Source organism: Pogona vitticeps, chromosome 4 (genome assembly GCF_051106095.1).
Source record: "Pogona vitticeps strain Pit_001003342236 chromosome 4, PviZW2.1, whole genome shotgun sequence".
Lineage (NCBI taxonomy): Eukaryota > Metazoa > Chordata > Lepidosauria > Squamata > Agamidae > Pogona > Pogona vitticeps.
The window spans coordinates 211,067,501-211,079,998 of record NC_135786.1 but is presented as its reverse complement, the minus strand read 5'-3'; the positions used below and the strand labels follow the sequence as shown (position 1 = coordinate 211,079,998).

General features: G+C 38.1%; 1 protein-coding gene across 13 annotated transcripts in view; it reads left to right on the top strand.

Annotated features, from left to right (window-relative positions):
* RUNX1T1 (RUNX1 partner transcriptional co-repressor 1) overlaps positions 1–12,498 on the top strand; it is a 221,242-nt gene that overhangs the window by 158,286 nt on the left and 50,458 nt on the right. For 11 of the 13 annotated variants that reach the window (XM_020814248.3, XM_020814250.3, XM_020814253.3 and 8 more), the window contains one exon: positions 9,335–12,498. This exon is cut by the window's right edge and continues 1,340 nt beyond it. The exons of the other annotated variants lie outside the window; for them this stretch is intronic. In XM_020814248.3, the coding sequence (XP_020669907.1) occupies positions 9,335–9,610 (276 nt within the window). In that variant the 3' untranslated portion in view covers positions 9,611–12,498. The remainder of the gene's footprint in view (positions 1–9,334) is intronic. 13 annotated transcript variants of the gene reach the window in all.

Sequence of the window (12,498 nt, the reverse complement as noted above, 5' to 3'; positions counted from 1 at the left end):
ATCCTCATTGTGCAACACAACTTTGCCAAGAGGATTTCAGCCATTGTGTTATAGCTTAGAATAGAAATCTTGTGCAGCCATGCAACGGAGACACAGAGTAAAATATGTATGTCCTCCTAACGTGCACTGGGAAACTTTGCCTTACCTCTTTGCAGCAGAAGTAATTCTGTTGAAAGTTTTGATAAATAAAGTTTTTAATGTGGTGCCTTAGTCATGATAACATAGAAACCTCGTAAAATTGTCTGTGAGTTAGTATTCTAATTCAGGCCCTTTCTCTGGTCACTATCTGTCGTATTTCCAGAGATTTCAGAAGCCAATCTAATAGATTAGGCAGGTACCTATGCTAATAGATTAGCATAGGTACATATGATTTAGCTTCCTATGTTAGACTAAGATTCACCAAATGCTTCCTTGGACAAGTCCTCTTCTGTCACCCTCTTGCTTCATGACCAAGTTGTTTATAGGGCTAGAACTTATCCCATCATGTACGAAATGGATGCCTTGTAGAAACTATTTTAAAAAGTACTCACGTGGGAACCAAGTGACGTGTATGTCATTTGCATCATTGCCATTGTATCCTCAGAGGTGAGACTGAGAATTGGAATGCATGGTCTTCATATAGAGGACCCCAGATCCAGTCCTTACCATCTCGAATTGGAAGGATGATATGAAAGACCTCTTTGAAAGGTCCTAGAGAGCTACTGCCAGCTGGAACAGAGTTAAATGACAAATAGATTGACTTTGAACAGTAACACCCACGTTCTGAGCAAGAGCCAATGAAGCTACCCTGCATCAGGTCAGACTGCTTGTCCATTAATCACAGTACAAGTCTGTTCTCGCTAGCATTAGTCTTGTGGGGTCTTGGGAACGATCTTTCGCATTAGCTACATTTTCTGCTCTTCCTGACTGAAGATTTTAGGGGTTAAATCTGCTGGATGTAAAGCAAGTGTTCTACAGATGTACTGTAATTCTTGCCTCGGATGTGTTCGCACAGAGTACTGTCAGATCTTAGAAATGGAACCACCAATATCTTTAGATATTCTTAACTCAGCCAAATGCTGGTTGCTCTGGGTAGAGAAGTAAAATCTTTCAGATTTGGCTTTGGGCAGTTTCTTGACCAGCCCTTCAGACAAACCAATGAAAATGTTGTTCTTTTCTTGTGCTTTAAGCGATGCAACCCTTCAGCAATAGTTAAACAAACCAAATAGAGTCCTTTGAGTGCCAATATGCTATTTGGATGCAAGGATCACACCAAATGGCATATTGCACTTCCACCCAACCCCCAGCCACAAAAGAGCCAGTGTAAAGGAGCCCTATGTCTCATGAGCTCGGTATTCTCAGCACACAGTGTGATTTTTTTGTTATCTCCTTGAGTTCAAGATTCAGTGTTATTCTGTGTTCTATTAGAAGTGTCCTACAGTTGCTCCATCTCCTTTTTCGCAGTCGTTTTTCTTTCTGATAATCGTTCCTTTTTCAAAATATACGACTTTGTAAAATGATGGTGGACCTTTTTTCGTCACTATAGATGAAATGTAAGGAGAATGAACCTGAAACTATGGACAGTGGATTGAAACCAGCTGATGATAGACAAGGAGCCTGTGTTTACTACAATGTAACCATTAAAAAAAACCATCTGTTTCTCTGTGTTAGTCATTCCAGCTTTTTTTTTAAAGACGGCAACCATTTTTGCAAGTACAAAAAAAAGGAAAAAGAAAAAGAAAACAAAAACCCCAGTCCATGCATCTGTAATTACCTGTGTTTTTTTCTGCACACTTCTGCAGCATGAATTGAGCTAGAAATGCTACGTACATCTGATTTCAATCTGTGGCAAAGCGAGTGAGGGAAGACGGAGGGGGGGGGGAGAGAGAGAGCGCAATGAATTGGACACTTAACTATTCTTGCATCTGCCAAGACAATTTTGTGCCAAAAAGGAGAGAGTAAATCTAACAGTGGGACTGTTTTCTAAAGAAGTCACTTGACTCTGATTAAATGTTTAATTTCCTTAAAACAGTGTTTTGGATTTAGGTCTTTGTTCTTTCCTGGTAATTGGGATTTCTGTTGTAGTTTTGGAATCTCACTTATCAGCTGGCTTTGCTCCAGCCATCCAGCTGGCATTGTAAAGCTGGAGGGAAGTGAGCAGCAGGCATCCTTTCTGGTGGCTTTCCACTTGGCAGAGAGCGAAAGGGAGCAGAATGAGGAAGATGCCGTCAGCTGGCTTTCGTCTTAACAAGGAATTTGTTATTTCAGATGAAATGTGAGGAGGGAAAGAATGTTAGCTTTTCAAACATACAATCTTTTTTTTTAATAGAATAAAATGAGTTTGCTTGACCTGCTAGGGAGGGGGAGAGAGGAGAAATTAGTTCAAGTTCACCTTTTTGCACAAACGTAGCAAATTTAGACTTGCTGAACCAATAAGCAAAGTGGAATGCACATGAGTGCTATAGTTGCTTCAGAACTTTGGATCACAACTCCAAAAAAGTGCATGAAATGTATACACTGAGGAAAACCTGATAAAAATTGATTTGGTGATTTTAAAAAGCATTGAACAAAACATGCTACATTAGGAGAGAATGCTTGTGAACAAGGCACACACTAGAAAAACGTATGCACTAGGAACAATGAGTATAAATGCATGCATATTTTCTTGTAGACTTTTTTTGCAGGGGGAACACATTTTGCCACATTTGATTATTTTTCTGAATTTTTGGCATCATCAATTTATTTATTTATTTTTAAAATAATGATTTGGTTTAATGAGTGAAATCCTATTGTGCTAATGGCATAACATTTGCAAGTGAGTTGCCATAAATTAGGAAATCTATGTGGACGTAATCTATTGACTACAGAGTCATGTGACTCAGCATGCAACATATAATGTTACAGAGATTTCTTAACTTCAGTTCATTTTCAGAAGTTTTCCCATTTGTGTAATTTGGTAACAGGATTTCAGCCAGTCAATTATTTTGATGTTTCAATTGTTTTATTATTTTCAGCCAATGGCTTTAATGTGTCTGTTTTTACTGGAAATTGCTTTAAGATATTTTAAAGAAGAAATATAAATATAAACTGTTCTTAAATAAATACATCTTAATATTAAAGAATTACCGTATTTTTCACACCATAAGACGCACCTTTCCATAAGGCGCACCAATTTTTTAGGAGAAGAAAACAGGAAAATATAATCTGTTTTCTTCGCTCCATAAGACGCACACACTTTCCACCCCCCTGTTTTGTGGGAAAAAATGTGTCTTATGGTGCGAAAAATACAGTAATTTGGTGTAGTCCTCAGGTGGGTGAAATAGGTCTCTCAGGGCTACAGTAGACTAAAGCATTTGCTAGAATAAATCATTAGATTACTGAAGCTGGACATATTATGAAATTAGACGTGGGCTGCCAGTTTCACATCTCCTTAATCTTTCCTCTCAAATCAGCTGTATGTCAGGCTTTTAATGTACAGGAAGTCACTTTTCAATCAACCAGAGCACCTGTGCAATCAAGTTTCTGTAAGGGTTTAATGGGGCTCACTGGGAAGCAAGCTAATGGGGGGGTTGGTCATATCTCTTCCCCATTTTCTTCTGGAGGAATCCTTTTCACAGGATTAACTGATGCTCTCCGAGCTCCACCTCCTGGAGCCTGCTTCAGGGGACCAGGAAATGCATCAGGGAATATACTGAGTTCAAAGATGAGAGCTACTCCTCACATTCTGATTGCAGTGTAGGCGCCGAAAGGTAGGAAAGATTATTCACAGAATTCCTCATCCTCAGTGTGGCAGGCAATCTCAACACGTTGAGACCGCTTTCAAGAAATTGCTAGCCTTTGTGAATGTTTTTGCTTTGGTTGCGAGAAAAGGGGTGTGTGTGTCAGGATTTCCGTAGTTTCAGAAACAAACAGACTCTGTGCAAAACTAGTGTCTTTCCCCTGTGTAGTAGAGACAGTAAATGCACAAGGACTGGCTGATAGTTGCAGCCAACTTATCTACCAACTTATCCAGTGTCTCGAATCTAAAAGTTCAGGCTACAAGGTGGCAAGTATTGTAGTTTTGTTCAATCAGCCCAGGAATTCTTCTTGCAATTATGAGAGCTCTCACTGAGAGCACAAGAAGGTGTTTTGCCATCTCATGGGCCAGGAAATACATTTTGCAGTTTCTTGCTCTCACTCATGAAAACAAGACTATGCTGAAAGGCACAGACTGAGCTGATCTATTTAGGAACAAGACTCTGCTGAGGAGAAGAGAGGTAAGGCCTTTCCTCAAATGACTTTGATATTCTCTGGCTGTACACGGATGGAGCTTTGAATAGTCAAGGTTAAAGGCCCTGCATTCTTTAACTACTTGGCTATTTTTAGAGCCCTCCAGTAATTGAGTTTTCTGCAGGCTATGCATTTGGTCCTGTTCTTGCTGGTGTCTTCCTCCTTGTACAGGCAAAGCACTCATAGTGAGCAGATGTGCTTGCTTCTTTTGGCTCTCTTTTGGACTCTTCACCTAACTCATAAGTGGGAACTGTATAGTAGCAGAGCAGTTTATTTACAGTCTCCATAGAGAGATATGGATCTTCAGAGGAACATTATATGATTGTGACCTGGCTCTGTTACAAGGCAAAGTTTTTAAGGGTGGTTGGGTCCTGAGTGGAGAATGTAGAGCTATTAGCTTTATAAAATTGGATTGATACCAGAGATAGCATTAGGGAAGAATGCAAAAAGACAATTGCTTTATCAAAAGGAAGAGAAAAACCTAGATGGATGACAGAAGAAAACGCTTAAAATTGTAAAGGACAGGCAGCAAGCCAAAGTAAAAGGTGACAGAAATAGGGTGGGATTCCTGAATTCAGCTTTTCAACAACAATCATGTAGAGATAAAGCAAACTATTGCAATAGCCAATGCAAGAAATAGAGGAGAACAACAAAAGGGGATAACCAAGAAGGTCAAAGAAACCAAAGGGAAATTTAAGCCTAAATTAGGAACGCTGTATGACCAACAGAGAAGCACACTATCTAATCAAGATAAAATAAGAAAATGGAAACAGTATGTTGAAGTCCTAGACAGAAAAGATAAAAAGATAACAGGAACCTTTAAAGAGGACTCAGTTGATGAAGAAACCGCAATTCTAGAAAGTGAAGTGAAAGCTATTCTGAAAGGTCTGGGAAAAAATAAATCACCAGTGATAGATGGGATACCAATAGAATTGGTTCAAGCCACAGAGTCTGAATTTCTCAACATCCTAAGAAGAATATTCAAACAATTATGGAAAACAAAATGCCTACAGACTGGAAACGTTCAGTATTAGACATGGGAGCTCTGTATTCATATCCCAGGGGATGTAAACATGAAGCTCGACACCACAGGGCAGTCCATTCCCACTCCCCAGAACCATTCACCATTTCCTCACAGCATGCACTTCCATCAGTGGTGACAAGGTTTCACACCTCTCCTCTCAGCTGACCACTCAGCAGCTGAGTGGGGAGACTCATGTTCCTGCCTCCTCACCGGAGTGTTCAGCTGAGGGAAAAGATGGGGAAGTGCTAACAGGACTATGTGCATAACTGATGCAATGTCACCTTGATGGACACACATGAACACTGTGAGGAGCCTAGTGAGTAGACCAGGCTGGTTCTGTGAGGTGGGAATGGACCACCCTGGCACCTGTGGTGCCAAGCTTCATATTCGTATTTCCCAAGTTATTAATATGAAGCTCCCATGTCTATTCAACATCTAATCCCCAAGAAAGGAGAAGCAAAGGAGCGCAGTGACTGTAGGACCATTTCTGCAATTTTCCATGCAAGCAAGTTGGATTCCAAAAAGAAGAAGCACTTGGGATAATACTGCAGATATCCGCTGGCTTCTAGAATGCACCAAAAAATCTTCTTCAGAAGAAGATGATGAGTTCATCCTTTATCAACTACAGCAAAGCCTTTGACTGTGTGGATTGTGAGATATTACAAGTTGTTATGAAAGATATTGGTGTGCCTCAGCATTATACTAATGCAAAACCTGTGTTGTGGAGAAGAAGCTAGTGGTTAGAATAAAATATGGAGAGACAGAATAGTTCCATGTAACCAGTGGTTCATGTACTGTATTTTACTCTCTTATCTGTTCAGTCTGTATGGAGAATATATCATTTGGAAATCCACACTGTGTTCAGAATAAGCGGTTGACACCATCTTACTGGCAGAAAGCAGTAACAACTTGAAACCACTTTTAGTGGTTTTTAGTGAAAGTGAAAGAAGAAAGTTCAAAACAGGACTGCAATTGAAAAATCATGACTACAGGACTGCACTTTAATGTTGGCAATGAAGGAATTGAAATTGTTAAATATTTTGTATACTTTGGTTCAATCATCAGTCCAAATAGAGACTGCAGCAAAGAAATCATGAGAATATCACGGCTTGGAAGGCCATGAATGAAGGAACTGGGAAAGACCAAAGCCAAGATCATCCACATTCGTATATTCTTGATCGCTATGTATGGATATGAAAGCTGGACAGTAAAGAAAGCTGACAGGAAAAAAATAATAATTTGCTTGAAATATGGTGCTGGAGGAGAGCTTTGAGAATACCCTAGACTGCCCAAAAGACTAACAAGTGAGTCCTAGAGCAAATCAAGCCCAAACTATCTCTGGAGGCAAAAAACCGTTGAAACTGAAGCTTTCCTACTTTGGACACATCATGAGAAAGTAAGATTCTCTGGGTAAAATTGAAGGCTGCAGGAAAAAGAGGTAAATACTAGATGGATTGACTCCTTAAAGGAAGCACAGGATTGAGTTTACAAGAGCTTAGCAGGGCTGTTGAGGATAGGATATGCTCAGGTCACCATGAGTCGGAGGTTACTTGACAGCTCATAACAATAACAACTTTACAAAATATTTGCTCCTAAATTCAGCAGCTTGCATATTCAGATTCCCATTTATGGGAAAGAGAGGCTATGGTGAGTATTACTACCACTACAACACCGGATGGGAAGCATTTGACTTTCTTAAAAGGAGCAAACTAGAAAAATATTTATTTTAATTACTTCAATAAGGTGTGGAATAATTTATTTTAAATATTGTAGCAATGATTTATTATTATTATTATTATTATTATTATTATTATTATTATTATTATTATTATTATTATTATTATTATTATTATTATTATTATTATTATTATTATTATTATTATTATTATTATTATTATTATTATTATTATTATTATTACTATTACTATTACTATTACTATTAATATTAATATTAATATTAATATTAATATTAATATCAATATCAATATTAATATCAATATCAATATTAATATTAATATTAATATTAATATTAATATTAATATTAATATTAATATTATTTTAAACACCAAACCTGTGAATTATTATTGTGAATTTAATTTGTTGTATTAAATGCTACTGGTAAACTATAAAAAAATGCAAAGATAGGGGAATTATCTATTTTTTCAGATTTCAAATATGCCTGCTATGGTTTCTTTGGGAGATCTGGGCCCAAAATTAACTTCTGTTTCTTAAAAAAAAAAACTTGTGAACCTATAAAAATTTATGATAATCATTCTGAGGCTGGTGGATCATTTTCAATACATTTTCACCAGAAAAAGATACCTCTTTGCATATGTATTTAAATTGAAAAGGCACCTGAAAAGGACAAATGGCTCCATATCTCCAGAAGAATGTAATAACTGCAGTTGCTGAGATTCTACAAAAATATGTCTCTTGTTGAGCCCCACCATCACTTTTTTTGTGCCATTGAGGATTTATTTTTAATTTTTAAAAAATTAAGGCAGAGCCTTAGCATGTCTGCCATGCTGTAACAATGTAAAGAGGCCTTTTAAAATCTTGAACAAAATGCATAATGCATGTAAGATAAAATACATTGCAAGTCATCTTTTAGGATACTAAAGCTATCACCAAAGAAGGTCATGTAGATCAGTGGTCCCCAACCTTGGGACTCCAGATGTTCTTGGACTTCAACTCCCAGAAATCCTGGCCAGCAGAGGTGGTAGTAAAGGCTTCTGGGAGTTGTAGTCCAAGAACATCTGGAGGCCCAAGGTTGGAGACCACTGATGTAGATGAACAATTTTGTCTAGGCATTCTCTCAATGACTTGGGCCCAACATACTTCAGATACTACCTTCTCATGAATCTTCCCATACTTCAGCGGTGACAGTGTCCATTCTTTTGCTTCTTCCTTTTGGCAAGGCCTTCTTAGTAGTGGTGCCTCACTCTGGAAACGTCTTCTCAAATGAAGTCCTCCAGTTGAAAAACTTTTAAGTGGAGTTTGGAAAGAACAAGTTTACAAATAAATAGTTACTTGTATTTAGTTAATATTGGGAGTAGCTAGGGTGAAGGGCATGTTATACTTAGGATCAAAGCAAATTTATTGATGCAACAAGTACATTTTATAGGTCCTTTCTATATTTTTACAGGCATCTGGAAGTTACTTTTTCTTTCTCTTTTTTGTCATTAACATCTATCATAAGGTGTTTTATTTTTAAGTAATTGAAAGTCAAGAAAAAGCAATGAGCAGTGTGATAAGTAACACGAAGAATCCGTTATTCAGTGTTATGACCTGTAGTGAGAATGAGTTACAAAACAGGAGTACATGACAGTAACTTTCCATGCTCAACCTTTGAATGTTAGTTGCTAGCTACTATTTTAGCTACTATTTTAGTAATGGGTAGTTATTTAAAAGTTGATAAAGGTGACAGAAAGAACTTTCCTACTGAACCCTTTTGTAAATGGAGGGATGGTCTACTGGGAGAGTACTGCCTTTCATACAGAAGGTTCCAGATTCAGTTGCTAGCATCTTACTAATAGATCTGGGAGGAAACTCTTCTCTGACTGCCTGAACAATGTCCTTCAGTTACTGTAGGCTATAACTGGACTTTACTGACCAATACATAATCTGACACAGTAAAAAGGAGCTTCTTGTATTTCTGTAAACAATGAAAATCCTTTAGCCATAGTTGGTGGCCAAAATCACATGGTCCCTTGTAGTTAGTTGTATGGGAAAGCTCCTTTGCACAGGTTTAGTGTGTGACCTCTGAACTCCCTGTATTGTATCATAAACAGATTTGGAAATTCACCTGAGTTAGAAAAACAGCTTGTCACCACTATGGAAAGCAACAGTTAGGAATGGGTAAAAAAAACATATATGTAAATATTCCCATTGGGATTGCAGTTTACATGTCATAATCTTGCCTAAACCAAGAGCAAGGTAATGAATATATTACACTGGTTGTGAAGGTAAGGTGATATTAAAATTCTAGCCAAATCACTGAAGGTTTTCTCTCTTTCTTTCTTTCTCTCTCCCACTCTCTCTCTCTCTCTGCCTTCTCTATAGAGTTGCTGGAACTGTGGCCGTAAAGCTAGTGAAACCTGCAGTGGTTGCAACACAGCACGATACTGTGGCTCATTTTGCCAACATAAGGACTGGGAGAAACATCACCACATCTGTGGACAGACGCTTCAGGCCCAGCAGCAAGGAGAGACACCAGCAGTGAGCTCGTCCGCAACACCCAACAGTGGCGCCGGAAGCCCGATTGACACACCACCAGCAGCTACTCCTAGGTCAAACACCCCCGGAACTCCGTCGACCATAGAAACGACTCCTCGCTAAGACTGAACACAGAAGTACTTAAAAAAAAACAGACAAAATGCGAAACAAAACAAAATCCTCATCCTCAGATGCTCAACTTTTTTTACTGAACTGTCATGTTTCAATACTACAAGGATACTGTATCTTGAGGTAGAAGTAAAATACAGAAGGCCAGTAACGGGTCATAATGACTTCTTGTGGATAACAAAGATGTCTTTTCTTTAGGAAACTGAGAAGAGCAGATAATTTAACACACGCAAAATGATAGATTTGACCTCCTCCCTGTTATTTTCCAGTAGCTGGGATTTTAAACTAGATGACCTCATTAACAAATGCTTTACCAAACAGCAAACCAAGAGATTGCTAATTGCTGTTGAAAGCAAAAATGCTAATAAAAATAAAGTCACAATGTTCTTTATAACAATAATGGATTTTTTTTTAAAATGCGAGAGAGAGAGAGAGAGAGAACGAGAGAGAAGGAAAGAAAGGGAAAATAAACCCTCAAGGGCAAGAGCATTGGATAAAGCAGCAGACATTTAGATAAGAAGATGAATAGTGTCCGTGGGTTACTGACTGAACTCTGAAGACCTGCATCAAAAACACACAGATGTGCAGCGGATTGGAAGGAGACACAGATGTTCTCTTTTTTTTCTTGTTTCTGAATGAAATAATAATATCCAGGTCAACAGAATGAAAAATGGAAAATGATTTGCAGTGGGATGTAGGACTTAAAGACAGCAGCAAAGGGGAAAATGCCATCATACAAACAGCTCCTGTTCTTTTCCATTCTTTGTTTTGGTTTTGTTCTGTTTTTGTTTTTGTGGGTTTTTTTCCCTTTTTAGAACAGAAATAAGGACAGCGTCTGCAGTTAATTAGCATTTTGGCAGCTTTGATGCCAACCAGCTGCCTCTACCCCTTCCCCAAAAGCGTCAAAAAAAAAATCTTCACTTTTTTACAAGGGTCCACAGAGTAAGACAATCGGGTCTGTTTCACCTCATGCGTTTTTGTACCCGCAACAATGATAATACAGTGACTCCAGCTCCAGAACCTTTCCAAATTCTCTCTATCCCATTCTGTCTGGGTTTTTAATTTAAATCAAAAATTACTTAAAATGGGGAAAAAAATCTAGTAGTTCTCTTGGTGTTAAAACACTTCTGTCCTGTGAGGTTTCCCAATGGTGTTTTTTCCTGTAAATGTGTTGGGACAAATGTGAAAAATGCATTGTAGTTAATCATGCTCACATTTAGTCTTCTTTATTACTAGTAGGTGAGAAACCTGTAACTTTCTATGCTGCTTTTATATGTCTGTAGTAGTGATATTTCTCTAGTAGTTCAAAGGAGAAAAGAAACCCCCTCTTTTTTTTTCATTTGTCCTGAAGAAAAGAAAAGGAAAAAAAAAAGCTATCTTTCGGAGCTGCTATTTCACTCTGTTATAGGGGGGAAAAAATTCTGAAAACTAGCATGCTTCCCGGAATGCTAACATATTGGTGTTTTTGTAAGAGGGATGTACATAAATGTATTTTGCACTGTCACAATGACTCCCTAGGCATGCTTTTTTGAGGGGGGCAAACTCTTTATAAAGATGCTAGAGCCATTTCACCAACTTTTACCCGTAGGATAGAACAGTGGTGGGTTATTTTTATTTTATTTCCCCCCTTTTCTCTTTTGTTTTTTTGTTTTGTTTTTTTTTGCAAAGTTCACTAATAGGGATGTTTTTTATAAAAAAATTAAAAAAATAAAACAGGTGATCATACTTTTTTTAAAATAAAAAGCAGTGCATGCATATCACTGTAAGATTGTTAGGTATTTCTGATTTTACAAAAAAGAAATAATGATGATTAGAGCTCCAAATGCTGAGGTGTAGATTGACAGCTTTAACACTGCTGTATGCCAGGTTATATTACAGTATTATTACAAAAAAAAGGGAAGTCAGCCAAAGACTGATCTGATGGACCAAAATCTGAATTCTGAAAGCACCGTTATTACTTTCTAAATGCTCAGCAGGTTAAACATGTCCAGCAAAAGGCATAATGTACACTTATTGAACCCTTTGTCGTCCAGGGTCCAGGCCAGACATACTTGTTAATTGTAAATAGCCCAAAGGATGGTTTTGTGCTTTTCTGCCAAGTAAACATAGCAACATTTATGGGTTTGAAGGCCAGGCAGTAAATACTACTGCTCAAGGTCCTAAAGTATTAGATTTTTTCTAATCACTCCCAGTGAAAAGAGGTGCAGCTTGGGGCAGTTTTGTTAAAATTGAATGATTCATTTTGGATGCAGCTGTTCACTACTTCTGTCTCTTAGCCTAACCTCCCACACAAGAATAGGTGTTCAGTAGACCATCTTTTTTTGTGTTAAAATTTTGTTCTGAACATCTTTATGAAAAGCTCAGAAGGCATACACATCTCCTACAAATACTGCTTACTCTTCATAAATATGAGCAAGTGGTATGAGACATTTATCGATTACACTGGTGTGTGGAGTTTTCTGTTGCCCCATTGTACCTTCTTTTGTGGAGCAAGGTGTGAGGGCAGTGGTTTCTACCCAATGTCCACTTTCGTGCTTCAGCACAGCACCAAAAATTGCAGAAGGGCCAAACACAAAGTGCCCTTAGAGAAAACACAACAGTGTACATTCTTGGGTTGCGTAGCTGTGTTGCTTCACTGTTGAGTGACTCCACTGTTGCCTAGGGAATTATGGGGGGGGGACGATATGCTGTCTTGCTTTACGTGGAAGTCAAAAGCACATAACCAACTTCTCAGGTGGGTTCTGTTTTTTTTCATGGTGCTCCCAAACTCATTCGACCTCACTTCCTGGTTTCTGTTCTGCGTGTGACACTGGGCAGTCGTTTCTTCTAGAGTGAGTCTGTGCTCTAGATTTTGAAGGGTTTAATAATCCAAAAAAAAGTAC